The sequence below is a fragment of the Protopterus annectens genome, chromosome 5.part0, assembly GCF_019279795.1.
Source record: "Protopterus annectens isolate FY-2018-M chromosome 5.part0, PAN1.0, whole genome shotgun sequence".
Classification (NCBI taxonomy): domain Eukaryota; kingdom Metazoa; phylum Chordata; order Ceratodontiformes; family Protopteridae; genus Protopterus; species Protopterus annectens.
The window spans coordinates 1,561,652,210-1,561,666,819 of NC_056735.1; the positions used below are offsets into that span (position 1 = coordinate 1,561,652,210).

General features: G+C 39.6%; 1 protein-coding gene across 4 annotated transcripts in view; it reads left to right on the plus strand.

Annotated features, from left to right (window-relative positions):
- The window catches only part of LOC122801775 (amyloid beta precursor protein), a 3,200,820-nt gene that overhangs the window by 2,285,438 nt on the left and 900,772 nt on the right, over positions 1–14,610 (plus strand). For all 4 annotated transcript variants that reach the window (XM_044071354.1, XM_044071353.1, XM_044071356.1 and 1 more), the window contains one exon: positions 6,261–6,335. In XM_044071354.1, the coding sequence (XP_043927289.1) occupies positions 6,261–6,335 (75 nt within the window). The remainder of the gene's footprint in view (positions 1–6,260; positions 6,336–14,610) is intronic.

The window sequence follows — 14,610 nt, forward strand, 5'->3', positions numbered from 1 at the left end:
AAAAAATATAAATATTCCACTCTTTAACTCACAGTAAAGACACAAAACAGTATACACTGTCCAGAAAGAAACTGTACCCCCTTCAAGTTGCCTGAATTGACAGCCAGACCCACAGATAATACATATTCTTAAGTTAGGGTTAACCATGCCAGTGTGCATCTTAGAGACCAAGTTCCCACTCGTATACAAGTTGCTGTCTAGTATTCTTATCTCTGTTATACTCCCAAATGTTAAAAAAAACCTTGCATGCTTTCAGCAAACATTAACATTTCACCTCAAGAAAAAGTACAGACTGCCCTTAAACAAACTATATTGTACACTGTTTTGTTTAATACATTAAAGCACTAAGGCTGCTGGGGAGGCATCTCCTTGTGTAACTGTTTACTTCACACAATTTTAAATTTAATTTCTTATTTTCATTTTTATTTTCAGTAAAATGTTTACCAACATCCATTTAAAAATTAATTACCAGGTATCTCTCACATTTCACTCAGAACACACTGCATCAGTGAACTGTTTACCAGTATCTCTCTAAAACTTAATTACGCTGCATTTTGTAGATTTTACTCAGAGCACACTTTTAAGACCTCATAGTTAATTGCTTGCACCTGCAGGCTACTTGTCTTCAGCTAAAAGCAGGTGATAAAAAAACAGCTAGTTAGTTTGCAGATGCAAGAAATATGTATAGTTCCCCTCCTGAAGCTCAAGCTCACAATATTATTTTAACTTTAACTTGCTTCTTTCTAGCCTTTCCTGTCTTGTTTTTTACAGCCTGGATATATTACAACTAAGAAAAGGTGCTTTCTTGCGTGAACATATTTAACATATAAAACAGTAACTGATAAAACTCCCCCACCTTACATTTGAAATATATCTGACTGCATGCTATACATAACTGATGAACAAAACAGCATGCAGTTTGCAAAAGGAGCTATTTACATAAATATTAGTAAGAACAAAAACTGTTCTATTTACAGTTTTGTACAGCCTGGATATGTTACAGCTAAGAAAAAGTGCTTTCTTGCTTTAACATAAACAGCAGTCACTGATAAAACTCCCCTACCTCACATTTAAAATACATCTGACTGCGTAATATACATAGCTGCTTTACAAAACAGCATACACTTTGTATAAGGAGACATTTACGCAAATATTAATAAGCACAAGAACTGTCCTATTTACAGTTACTTCAGTCCATAAGTGTCTTTCTAAACATTAGTGACATAAAATGGGCTTTACAGCTCTACCATCAGTTTACACAGTTAAGAAATTTCCAGCCTTTTTTATCAGTCCTTCTTGCAGAGCCACTGTTTTCATGTTTAAGCTGCATCTAGTAGGATTGATGCTTTACAGTTCTCACACTAATTTCACGTTATTGTTGGTCTTTCTTCCTGATCGTCTGGATCTTTCAACACAAGTTCCTGGTTTGAATCCAGGGTACTTTTGATTCTTGTAGTCAGCTCCTGTTTTTTGTCACTCAAGCATTTTCCATCGGATATATTCTTAAGACAGCTGGATATAGCAACATGAATCTCAAACCTGCCTCTCAACATCCCCGATAGCTGTGAGAAACTTGCTTCTCTTTTGCTTGGTATATACAGAGTTTAATCATTTTCAACAAACACTCTGGGATCCTCAGTTTTTAATGTTTTTCTCTTTTGGCACAGTTTCATTGGGAGTAGCTCTTTTGGCTAGTATGATTACTGCTTTACTAATATAGGTCTCATTTCATTTCTGGTGGTCAGATTTGGAAGCATATATACAATGTAGCCTCTCAGTTAGCAAGTCCTGCTGTAGAACATTAGTCTATTTTTCTTGTTTGTACTTTTAAAAATAGTAGACTATGATGTTTGCAGATGACATTGTGATCTGTAGTGAGAGTAGGGAACATGTGGATGAGACCCTGGAGAGATGGAGATATGCTGTAGAGAGAAGAGGAATGAAGGTCAGCAGGACTAAGACAGAATATATGTGTGTGAATGAGAGGGATGATAGAGGAATGGTGAGGATGCAAAGAGTAGAGATGGTGAACGTTGATGAGTTTAAATACTTGGGATCAACAGTTCAGAGTAATGGTGAGTGTAGAAGAGAGGTGAAGAAGAGAGTACAGGCAGGATGGAGTGGGTGGAGAAGAGTGTCAGGTGTGATTTGTGACAGACAAGTACCAGTAAGAGTGAAAGGGAAGGTCTACAAGAGGGTAGTGAGACCAGCTATGTTATATGGGTTGGAGACAGTGGTATTGACAAAAGGGCAGGAGTGTGAGCTTGATGTGGCAGAGTAAAATATGTTAAGATTTGCACTGGGTGTGACGAGGGTGGACAGGATTACGAATAAGTATAGTAGAGGGTCAGCCCAGGTTGGAAGGTTTGGAGACAAAGCCAGAGAGGCAAGATTACGTTGGTTTGGACATGTACTGAGGAGGGATGCTGAGTATATTGGGAAAAAGATGCTAAGGATGAAGCTACCAGGTAACAGGAAAAGAGGAAGGCCTAAGATAAGGTTTATGGATGTGGTGAGAGAGGACATGCAGGTGGTTGGTGTGACAGAGCAAGATGTAGAGGACAGGAAGAAATGGAAACAGATGATCTGCTGTGGCAACCCCTAATGGGAACAGCTGAAAGAAGATGATAACGTTTAAAAATTGAATGCAGTCTCTTACTTCCATTTTCTGTGGTATAGAAAAAAAAATCTAACCTTCGCTCTGCAAGCTCTATCTTTCAAGTCCACAATTTTTTGAAACAGCTCTTCCTGCGAAGCATCATTTTCAGCCAGTCTTTCCTTAATTTCATTCTCTGATTTCTGCATTTTTATCAGGTCATCTGAATAGCTACTTAAAGTTTCTTTTTTCCAGTTTTTGTCATTTGAGTTTTTATATTCCTCCAGTGCATCACTTTTAGCACCTTTGTGATTGCATTTTATTTATTTTTTATCCGTAAATTACCAGAAACCATCTCCTGTACTAAAGGTGAAAACTGAACTTGTGTGCGCTAAACATCTACAAATTTCTTCCCTAAAGGAGATGTTTCTTCTTTTCTGGATGATGTTTGCTTACTTTCTCTAAATTTCTTCTTTGCTATCATCTAGGTAGTATCATTACTAGCCAGTAATTGAATTTGTCCCCAAACATAACTTTTGCTGGCTTTTTAAACAATTTCCTGATGTTCACATTGGTAGAGCTCTAATCGCATGCTGCTCAGTCATGAGCCGTCTTGGAAGTCCTAGTCAAATGAATTTTTGAATCTAAAAGTTCTTTAAAATGCATGCATTCAGTGAATTCCTTCCTCTGGTTATACCTCTAGCTTTATATATTGAGACTCTACCAGGATAGATGTAGTGTCTTGCCAGGGTAACCAAACTTTCTGTTATACAGAATTATAGTCTCTCTTCTTCTATCATAGTCATGTTACCACACACCCTTTTTCTTCAAGCATTTCTTGAGCTTCATGATGTGGATTACCATACCATTTTTAGAGAAGCACCAACTTTTATATGACTCCTTTCTGTGGATTTAACCTGCCTGAGGCCCTTCATAACCCCATAAACTATTTCTTCGTTCACATTTAAGCTGCCGTACTAGATGGTAGGTGATATACTGAGGGAGGCATCACAGGACCTATACAAGAGGAAGGGTTAAGAGTGTCTATACATGTGTTGATTCAGGTTCTTGTACTGATGAAAAATTGATCCAGAAAAGTAGTAATAGATTGATTCTTCAACTTTGTAATGTTGAAGTTCTGTAGACCAAGGCTAGGAACTGATTCTGGGCATGATGTCTTATAGCCTTTCTGGGGGGGCTTTGGTAGAATTTTGTCAGTGCCGTGAATTTGTGAGGCAGGTGAAACTGAATAGTGCTCTCTCCACAGGTGTAATACTAGAGTGCAGAAGAAATATAAGTACCAAATTCCAGTATTAACAGAGCAGACAACAAGATGCATAAACCAAAGAACTGGCCTGTTGGCAGAATGACAGAATGCTCACCTTTGCCACAGGTGATCTATGTTTGGCTAGGAATCTGGGCATCACAGGGTCAGATGGAGGAGGAGATCAGACAAAGTGGATGCTGGCCATCTTGCTGATGGGGGAGACCCTGGTAGAAGTGTCACTGGCACCTTCTGACTTAGGTGCTATGTATATGGGAGTGTGCACATCATCTCCAGCTTCCTGTGCATGTGGGAATGTGCACATCATCTCCAGCTTCCTGTGCATTGGAATTTGCACAAGAGTTTGCACATCATCTCCAGCTTTCTGTGCATGAGGTGGTGTGCACATCATCTCCAGCTTCCTGTGCATTGGAATTTGCACAGGAGTTTGCACATCATCTCCAGCTTTCTGTGCATGAGGTGGTGTGCAGATCATCTCCAGCTTCCTGTGCATGAGGTGGTGTGCAGATCATCTCCAGCTTCCTGTGCATGTGGGAATGTGCACATCATCTCCAGCTTCCTGTGCATGAGGTGGTGTGCAGATCATCTCCAGCTTCCTGTGCATGTGGGAATGTGCACATCATCTCCAGCTTCCTGTGCATTGGAATTTGCACAGGAGTTTGCACATCATCTCCAGCTTTCTGTGCATGAGGTGGTGTGCAGATCATCTCCAGCTTCCTGTGCATGTGGGAATGTGCACATCATCTGTAGCTTCCTGTGCATGAAATAGTGTGCAGTTCACCTTCAGCTTCCTAGTGGAAGTACTAGGTGTTTATCCATTGTAGTTGTAAACCGATCAAGCCCAAAGTACAATGGCAGATACACACTAAGTTGTCCAAGGAAACTAGGTTGCAGATGCTTGCTTCCCCTTGAAATGTAGTTATTTAAAACTCAGTGGGGCCACCAAGGAGGACTGGCTGCTGTCGGGGGGAGAGGAGAAGCTGGCCTGCTCTCTACTGCCTACTGGTCACAGAGGAGTGGAGGGCTTATGTGGATTCTTTTACAGTATGAACCTGTAAGTCTCTCGCCTACCATGGGAATATCCATCTCCTGTTGTGCAAAAATATATGTACCAATTTGAATGAATGTAAAGGAATCATTGGGCAAGGTACCTAGGGGAGATAGTAAAAAAATGTTAAACAACTTTGATACCTGCATATATTGGCTGCTGGTCCTGCTTCTCTGACCCACTTTTTTGCATGACCTGCTTTCAGCAATGTTGTGCCTCTTCTTAATTGAAATGGAGGACTTATCTGGTGATGGGGCATGCTTGGATGACTGTAGGAACTGGGTAGTGAGAATAAATGGGGGAGAGCAATGGGCCAGAAATTATTGATTGCGATGGGGGTGGAGGGCTGGGAAATAAATGAAACCGCCATTACTTTCAGAGTTCAAAGCCTAGCATTCTGTGGTTTGCAATGTGTAGCAGTCATATGTTATGGACACAGGCATTATAGTTACACTGATTTTAATTCAACGTATGTACTCTCATAAAATGAAAGCAACTTTAAATATCTTGTACACTTGTATTATTGCAAATAAACCACTGCTTAACAACAATAATGCATGTTGTGGATATGTTACTGTTAAGTACATAGCCTGTGTCTTGATGAGCCAGTTATCTTAAAAGGAATATTGCACAGAAGAGCAATACACCCTTTCACCTTATTTGAAGGTGATTTGCAGTGGAACCTTGCAAGGAAATGCTCTTTTGTAAACATTGGATTTAGAAAGGAGTGTACTGGACTCCGTATTGTATGCTTGCTTTTGCTGTCTGTTAGAGGTGTAGTTAACATTATTGTGCAGGGGTGAAGGACCACAGATTTTTTTATCCTCTGATAGGACCCCGTAGTTCAGTGTCTGAATGTATGAAAAAGGATGAGCCTCCCTCCACACAAAAATAAATAAATAAATAAAATAATGTAGTCATCAGCTGCAGATATTTACAAAGTTGAAAAAGCAGCTTGAGTGTCGACATTACAGAATTACACTGCTGTTCTTTCTGAAATTGGGTTTGAAAACTTCATTGGAAACAGTACAAATGCAGCCTTCTTTAGCAACAGTGGCTCAATTTGTGCAGTGTTGGCCACATCACTGGTCATTTTCTCCTTTTGTAGCAGGCAGGGTGATGCTAATTGAAGCCTTTTCTGAAAAACATTGTGGGTGGTAATGTAATGTGGGTGAGGTGAGCTTGCAGGAAAGAAGAAAAACTGATTAAGAAAGTCACAGCTTCTGTTAATCAGCTTAAAAATGTATGGTGCTGTGTAGGTGCAGGGAAGATCATATTATAAGAGTCTAATTTAAACTGAAAAATGTTGAATTATCTGTATTTTTATACAGGTTATGAGGGAATGGGAAGAAGCAGAGCATCAAGCCAAGAACCTGCCAAAGGCTGATAAGAAGGCAGTTATTCAGGTAAGAGGTGCACATTATGTGTCCATTTGCTTGTTCAGCTGCCTGATAAATTTCAGGAGTTAGAAATCAATGATAAAAGAAAAGCACAGTTCTGAATTCCACACCATTGTCCACACCCACAGTTCTATTTTAGTTGATGCATATTTATCCAAAATGACTGTTACCGAATGCTTTTTCACAGTCTTGAGAATTTTTATATGGTAGACTACAGAAGAAAAAAAATATATAACTGCCTTAAAAATGTACTTCACTATGCATGTTTAAACATAGATTCTGAGTTCTAGTATATGCCTAAATGTGGACAGGGCTGTCTTTACACCCTCATGCACTGTTTTGCACAAAAGTAGCCGAGAACATCACAGTTGCTTCTGACTGCAACTTTCAGTACCTAAGCCTAAGATTGTATTTAGTGATGACTACCCATGTCCAGGAGGGTTGTGGGCGCTATCCCTGGTAAGAATTTATGGTGCCCCATCCACTCATCCAGGTTCCTCTTCAACAGTGGTATAGAGGCACTCTGGTTCACATGAATTGATAGCCTGTTCCAAAGATGCTGTATTCACTGGGAGATAAATCTGTCCCTCCAGCATGTTCTATTTAAATCGCAGGCCATATTTGGGTCCCTAGAATGGGTAGCCTTAGTCTCATTTGATTTACTGATATGCAGCAAGTTCATTAGGTTTGCACCTTGGGTTGCTCTGTAGGCCAGGCATAAGTCACCCCCTAAGAAGTAGGGACTTTAGTCGGTCTGTGTAAGGCACATGCTGGAGCCCCTTGATCTTCTTTACTAGAAACCTCTGAGTTCTCTCCATTTGTGGCGGGTGCTTTGTATGGTACATTCTGAATGGGGCATTATACTCAATTATGAGCCAGATTAGTGCCGAGTATAGAGGAGTTATAAACTTTCTTGCTCTCCAGGCAATGCCTTTACTAATCAAGTGTGCTATGTAGAAAGCCTTCCTTACTACAGTCGGCACATGGTGGTCGAAGTTAAGGTTGCAGTCAACTTGTGATCCCAGGTCCCTTACCACTTCTTGGGTACTTAAGGTATTGTTGTTGATTTGATAGTGTGAAGGGACATTGAGGGAATGATGATGCATTTTTTTGCATTCAGTTTGAAACTGTGAATAATACACCAGTCATCGGTCGGCATGAGACCCTTCTGGAGTATATTGTCATTATTTGGGGATTCAATAACTGCACCTAGTTTGCAGTCATCTGCAAACTTGGTCAGCCACAACCCTTAGTTTTGACCTGAACTTCTAAGAAGTATATACCAAACAGTTAGGGGCCCAGCACTGACCCCTGTGGTATCCTGCTGGTCAGAAGTCTGGTGGTTGATGTGGTTTGCTAAGTTTATTGGTAATGCCTGAATGTGGGATTATGTTGAAACCCTATGCCAAATCGAAATATGCTGTATGCACAGATTTGCCCTAATCACATTTTCAAAGAAGTCCACCATATTTAACAGGCAGGCTGTGCCTTTGACAAAGACAAATTGGTTAGGATCCAGGAATTGGAGGTCAACTATGTCTTTGTTTGAGGTCCATAATGATATGTTCCATGGCCTTACAGATGAGACTGGTCAGGCTTATGGGTCTGTAATTCCCTGGGTCTGTTGCTGAGCCACCTTTGTGGAGGGGAATAACTGTTGCTGTTCTCTATTCTGCAGGAATAAAGCCTGTAGTTAGGCTATGATTGAAAAGGGTACTTACTGGTGATACTAGTTCATGTTTTAGCCCATTTAGAAGACCGCCTCGGATGCCGTCCAGTCGCATAGAAGCTGTATTTTTTTGCCTTGGACAAAGCTTTGAGGACCTGCTCTTCAGATACGTAGGCTGGGGGAGAAGTTTTGAGGAAGGTTTGTGATAAGTTAGGAGGGGATAAGGGAGTGAAATTTTCACCAAAGCTATCTGCTAGCAGGTTTGCTATCTCTGTGGGGTCAGCATGTGTGATACCATTGGTCACTAGTTCTGCACATGCTTGGGTCCTACATTTTAGGCTACATACATAGCTGTAAAAGACCTTATGCACTTTTTGGTTTAAGCTCTTAGCATTTAGCAGCATGACCCTTATTTTGAAGAAAAAGACCAACATTTTGATGTGCAGGTATCATTTGACACTTATTAGTGACCGTACTTTTATATGGCAGGTTATCTATCAGAGCTGAGTAAAGGTATATGCAGAAGTTTCATGTGACACTTCTGATGCAGCATTGCCCTTAAGTTGCTGCATAGTACTAATGTAAGGACATGTTTTGATTAGACATCTTTTCATATCCCACAATCACCAAACCCACTGTGATCCCCGCCCCACATTCCTCTAGCACACTGGAAAAGAGTGGTATGAGCCAGGGATCTTGGTTGTCATGTATTGAGGATTGGGAGAGATTTTCAGGTTCTAATATCTCCTCCTGTTGTCCACAAAGCATGGAGCAATAACCACTATGGATACAGTATAAGTACATGTTCTTCGTACTGATCACTGCTGCAGTAGTCTTGGCTATGTGGGTTATATCCTGTCAAGGATGTAATGGCCAGCCAGCTTCCAAAGCATCAGGGCACCTTCCACATGCCCAAACAGTAAAGTAGCTGAAGCTGAGCTGACAAAAAGATTGGGAGCGAAGCCCTTCAGACCTGTACTGCCGCCAAAGAGTACACTCCTCCAAGGCTTTTGAGGATCGACAGTTGGCTTGTGCCTTCCTTTGCTGAATAGATAAGTTCCCTTTGGTGAAAAAAATTCCACTTTCTTAAATTTTGTTAATATTTTATTACTTTCCTCTTCAGGAAAGTTATTTTAAAGCTAGGAGTGTTGTTATTTAATGAACTGTTAAGGCTGTCCCATATACACTTCTTCAAATTCTGGTGTTGAACTTTAATATTAAAACAAAAAAAACAAGTAAATCATCATAAAAACCGCTTTCGTCTCGCTAGGAGACTCGTTAATTGATATAGACAGATGTATCACTGTTTAAAAGACATTCACTTCCTTCCATATTACTCCAAAATATCTTTTAATTAATTAATTAATTAATTAATTAATTAATTTAAAATTAATATTATAAAAAACTAGTGGACAAATACCTATTTTGGGATGTCTGCTACTGGGAAGTTCATAGATTTTAATAAATTAATTTAATAAATTAATTAATTAATTAATTTACGATTGAATATATATATATATATATATATATATATATATACACCAATATTACAATATTCCTATATATTATATTCATATAAGTATATTATATAAAAGTATTCAATAATAATATTATACCATAATATTATATTATATTAATTATTACATTATTTTTTTACTTTTTTCATCCGTATTTTATACTCTGCAATATTATATACATATTTTACATATTTATACATATACATATTTATACATACAACATATATTTATTTAATTAACTTATATAAAAAGTCTCCGTGAGAACCAAAAGTAACTTAATCTAGTACTTTTGTTGTTTTGTTTTTAAATCTATTATTTATTTTTAAAATAAAGCCCTCTAATCTCCGCCTCCTTGTGGTGTATAGGAATATATAAGGAATAGGTGAAGCAGAATTTGAAGAAGTGTATATGGACAGCCTTAATAGTGCTTTTATTTTTTATTACTATTTTTTCTGGTTACCATTTAATGAACTGTCTCAAGACTGTAGTGTTCTTTTAAACTGAGTACTTGAGTCTTTGTCAGTTTAAAAGTAATGTAAACTAACGGAAAACATATTTTCTGTGGAGAAATTATGTTTATTTTTTCTTTTGTAGGGCTGGCATAGTGTTTCAAGATGTTTTTATTGTATTTTTTTGTCAAAAAGTTCATTTTTGTGGACTGGTAGTTTTTCTAGCATTTGCTGCTTGTTTTTCCTAGGAAAGGGTCACCATGTTTGGCCTGACCATGGAACAGATAACCAGTCCCACAGTTGGTCCTTTCAGCCACAAAAAGAAGAAAGTTAAGTAAACAGCCTTTGCCACCACAGCTGGTTGGCAATTTGCCTCAGCCACAGATGGGTGACTCAGCTGTGGCCATTTGTTGTATGTCAGACCACACTCCTCTTTTACCCTGGATCCCTCTGATGTAGTACCTACAGCCTCGGTGGACCAGGGTTGGCCACTGCCTCTTTGGCTGTTGGAGTCCTCTCAGTGGGCAAAAGAGAGCCACTCTTGTTGGTCCTGGAAGAGGGAGCAGGGAAGGTTTCCCTGTTGTGTCAGAATGCTGTGCCCATCCCTGGAGAAGCAGCTGCCATTAGTAACATGGTTTGCCCCATTTTACCTGTCATAAAGAAACAAAAAAACAAGCATGTGTCTATCCTCTTTAAATCTGTTTGGATAAGAATAATTTTCTAGCACTGGCTCAGGATTTAATGTAGGCCGTTGATCTTTCTTGTAAAGTAGTTTCTGGTGAAAGAAAGACGGATTCCTCCTTTCCTAAAGAGACCGTAGATTCTGAATCTGAACAGGAAGATGCAGGGATGGATTCAAGGTTTTGTCTTCAGATTTCTGATTCAGACTCAGAGGAGAGCTCAGTTTATGATTCTCCCTGTAGGGTTTCTCTTTCTCTGAGACTATTGTTAGAATGTGCCACTGTTTTCAGTGGGAGAACACTGAGGTTTCTCTGTCCCTTAAAAAATACTGTGAGTTATTGAGGAAGGATTTTCCAGAACCCATACCCATTCCTTCTGTCCTGTCTACTTTAGAGGATGTTTGTCTTACTGCCAATTTCTTTTTCGGTCAGCTGTCCCTAAAAAGGCAAGCAGGATGTGTAAAGTTCCTCAGTCTTTTACATTTTTATACACTATTCAGAATTGTGACCCATAAGGATTGGAAAATTATTGATAGGTTTGTTAAGAAAGTTTATTCTTCTGCAACTCGGATTTTTCAAATTTTGAATTATCAGGCCCATATGTCAAAGTTTTTTCTGACAAATTGTGAAAGTATGAGGAATGTTTTATCTATCTTTCATGTTATGAAGAACAATCTGCTTTAAATTATTTAGTTTCTTCTTTTGTACAGGACATTATTTATTGTTTGCAGTCTATGTATGCTCTGTTGATACTTCTTCCAGAGCTATGGCCACTGGCACTGTTTTATGGAGGTTTGCTTGGATGCAGTCTTAGAACTTCTCAGATGATGTAAAAATGAAGTTTTAAATTCTCCCTTGCATAACGATTTAGTGTTTGGATCCTCTGCTGCAGAGGCAATTAAAACGTATGATGAGAGGGACAAGCTACCCGCGGTAGTGGTGCTGCGGTAGCGTTGTCACCTTATAGCAAGATGTTGTCACCTTACAGCAAGACATTGTCGCATTCGATTCTCAGCTAAAGCATCTTCTGTGTGGAGTCATGCGTGAATGGGCGTGCCTTCGTTGAAGGTTGTGCGTCATGGCTGGTAACTCGGCACATAAAAATCCACTACCAAACATTAGCGGACCGGAGTTCCACTGTGGCGACCCCTAACCGGGATAAGCCAAAAGACACAAGATGAAAGGGACAAGTTGATCCAGGCAATCATTAAGATTTTTCAGCCCTCATTTTCCAAATTATCCAGCTGATTTCTTTCTTTTCATCCAATTTTGTCAAAAAAACAGAATAAACATCCTCAACAGAATTCGGGTAAACAGACGTTTAAGAAGCAATGGCGAAGGGGTTCCAAAACGAAGTCTCAAACCACAAAAAAAGGGTTAGTCAAGCAAGTCTTGAGTTGACTGTTCAAAAGACCTCATGACCCCTCCCACCCTTGTCCCTTTTCTCTTCCAGAAAGTCTGAATCTCCATTTTTTTCTCTTTGGCAACATGATTGTTTCAGATAAATGGGTTCTAAATGTCATTCATTAGAGTTCAAGATGGCAGTGGAAGGAAATGCCTCCTTTCCAGGGAGTCATTTTTTATCCTACAGATCAGACTCACTTGTTTTTTCCTGTTCTTCACATGCTGTCCCAAGGAATGATAGACCCAGGTCCTCTATGTCATCTGGATAAGGGGTTTTATTCAAAGATGTTCCTAGTCCCAAAGAAAGAAAATGCTTGGAGACCAGTTCTGGATGTTTCTTATCTAAACCTGTTTGTAAAAGTGCCCAATTTCAAAATGTTGTCACTTCACAACCTGTTACCTCTTCTTCTTCTTTCAAGTCTTTTGGTAACACTAGACTTAAAAAGACGCTTTTTTGTCACATCCCTATTTATCCAGACTTCAGATATTTTTATGGTTTTGTTTATCTGGATTACATTATCAGTTCTCTGCTTTACACTTTCAACTATCCATTGCACCAAGAATGCTCATAAAGTGTCTGGCTCTGATTGTAGCTCATTGCAGACTAAATGGTATCCATATTTTTCATATTTATACCATTTGCTTATCTTTGCAGAGTCTTTGTCAAGATGCCAGGAATCTCTGTCTTGGGTGAGAGATCTCTTACACAAGCTGGAATTCCAAGCGAACATTCAAAAGTATTTCTTGACTCCCTCACACAGGATTGTGTTCCTGGGATGTTAACTAGACACCTCAGTTCAAAGAGCTTTTCTTTTACAGGAAAAATGGATCTTTGTCTAGAAGTATTTCTAAGGTTTTCCACTCAGTCTTTGGTCACTGAGAGGGAATACCTCAGGATTTTGGGTCTCATGGCATCAGTGGTTCTCACGATACCCATAGCAAGACTCCACATGAGAATGGTATACATGCATTTGGTCGGCCGGTGGATGGCTGACCGGAAAATGTTCGGCAGTGTGGCTACTGTGCATAATTGTGAATGCAATTACATCGAACTGCAAAACATCCCCCCCCCCCTTTTGACCCATGTTAGCGCTTGTTTAGGTGGTAGAGCAGTCGGAAATGTCAAATTCCGAATTTGTTACAACATTCCGAGTGTTCGACACCTGGAGCTTTGACATATAAGTTTGTGGAAACAGAGTTTCGACCATCGGTTGCTCGGTCATATGCATGTAAACCCATGAGAATGATACAGTGGTATCTGTATCTCTCTGGTCCAAGCATCAACACCTTTTTTTTCCCTGATCTCAATACTGAGGTTTGTCAAAGATAAAGCTTTTGGTAGAGACAACAGATATCCTTAAATCCAAGTCTCCCCTTCTCCCTCACTGCTGTAAAGTAATCACTCACCACAGATGATTCAGACTTTTCTTCAGGAGCAGTTTCTAGAGGAATAAAAGTGCAGTAGGTGTGGGACACCAAGGACCAATGCAAGTGCAAAAATGTCAGGGAAATGCTTGCCCCGAGCAAGGCAGTCAACTCTGTGAACCATCTTTGGTCCCTGGGACCTCTTCTAGTGGTTAGAAACAGTACAGCAGTGATGCAGTGCATCAACAATCAAGGGGGAACCAGGTCATACCCCCCTTTTGCAGGGTAGCCATGTTAGCTTGGGATGTAGTTTCACAGCACATTCTCATTTACCAGGAATCCTACATTCCATCAGAGCATAATTGTCTGACAGACAAGCTGAGCAGGACCAGGGCAGATCCTCACTACCGAAAACTAGATTGGGGGTCTTCCAAGATTTGTTCCATCTGTGGGGAATTCCTCAAATAGCCCTCTTTGCCTCCTCTCTGACAGTCAACTGGCAAAAGTCTGTTCCAGGACTTTGTGCAAGAGGAACTTGAAGACAGGTGCCTTTTTTTTTTTCTTTGGACAGGAATGTTCCTGTATGCCTTTCTACCCTTTCCACTAATATACATGGTACTTCTGAATATTTATATGGAATTCCTCAAGATCATTGTGATGACTCCTTTCTAGCCCAGGCAGCTGGAGGTCTCCCTTCTTTTGGAAATAACTGGGGGCAATTACCACAACCTTCCTCATAGACTGGATCTACTCACACACGTCTAGGACTGCCTTATATACCCCAGTATCAATCATCTTTAATTAACTGCTTGGATGATAGGGTCTTTTTTCCTTGTATTGTATACATTGTTTTCTGAGGATATGCAGCAAGTACTAATGGTGGCCAGAAAGCTTGCTACTAGAAAATCATATATTAGCAAATGGAAAAGTTTTTCTAGTTGGTGCCAACAACATAACCAGGACCATTCAGGGCTAATTGTTTTCTGGTTTTACAATATTTGTTTGAATTATTATCTTATGGTCTTTCTTATTAATCTGACAAGATTTATTTAGTAGCCATTTCAGCATTTCTGCCCATAGCTCTTCCTCTTTCAATGCAGTGTCATGTCAAAATGTTACTGAAAGGGGAGGGGTTTGCATAAGATGCCTTCTAGAAAATCAGTGGCCCCTCATTTGGATTTTAATTTTGTGTTAGAG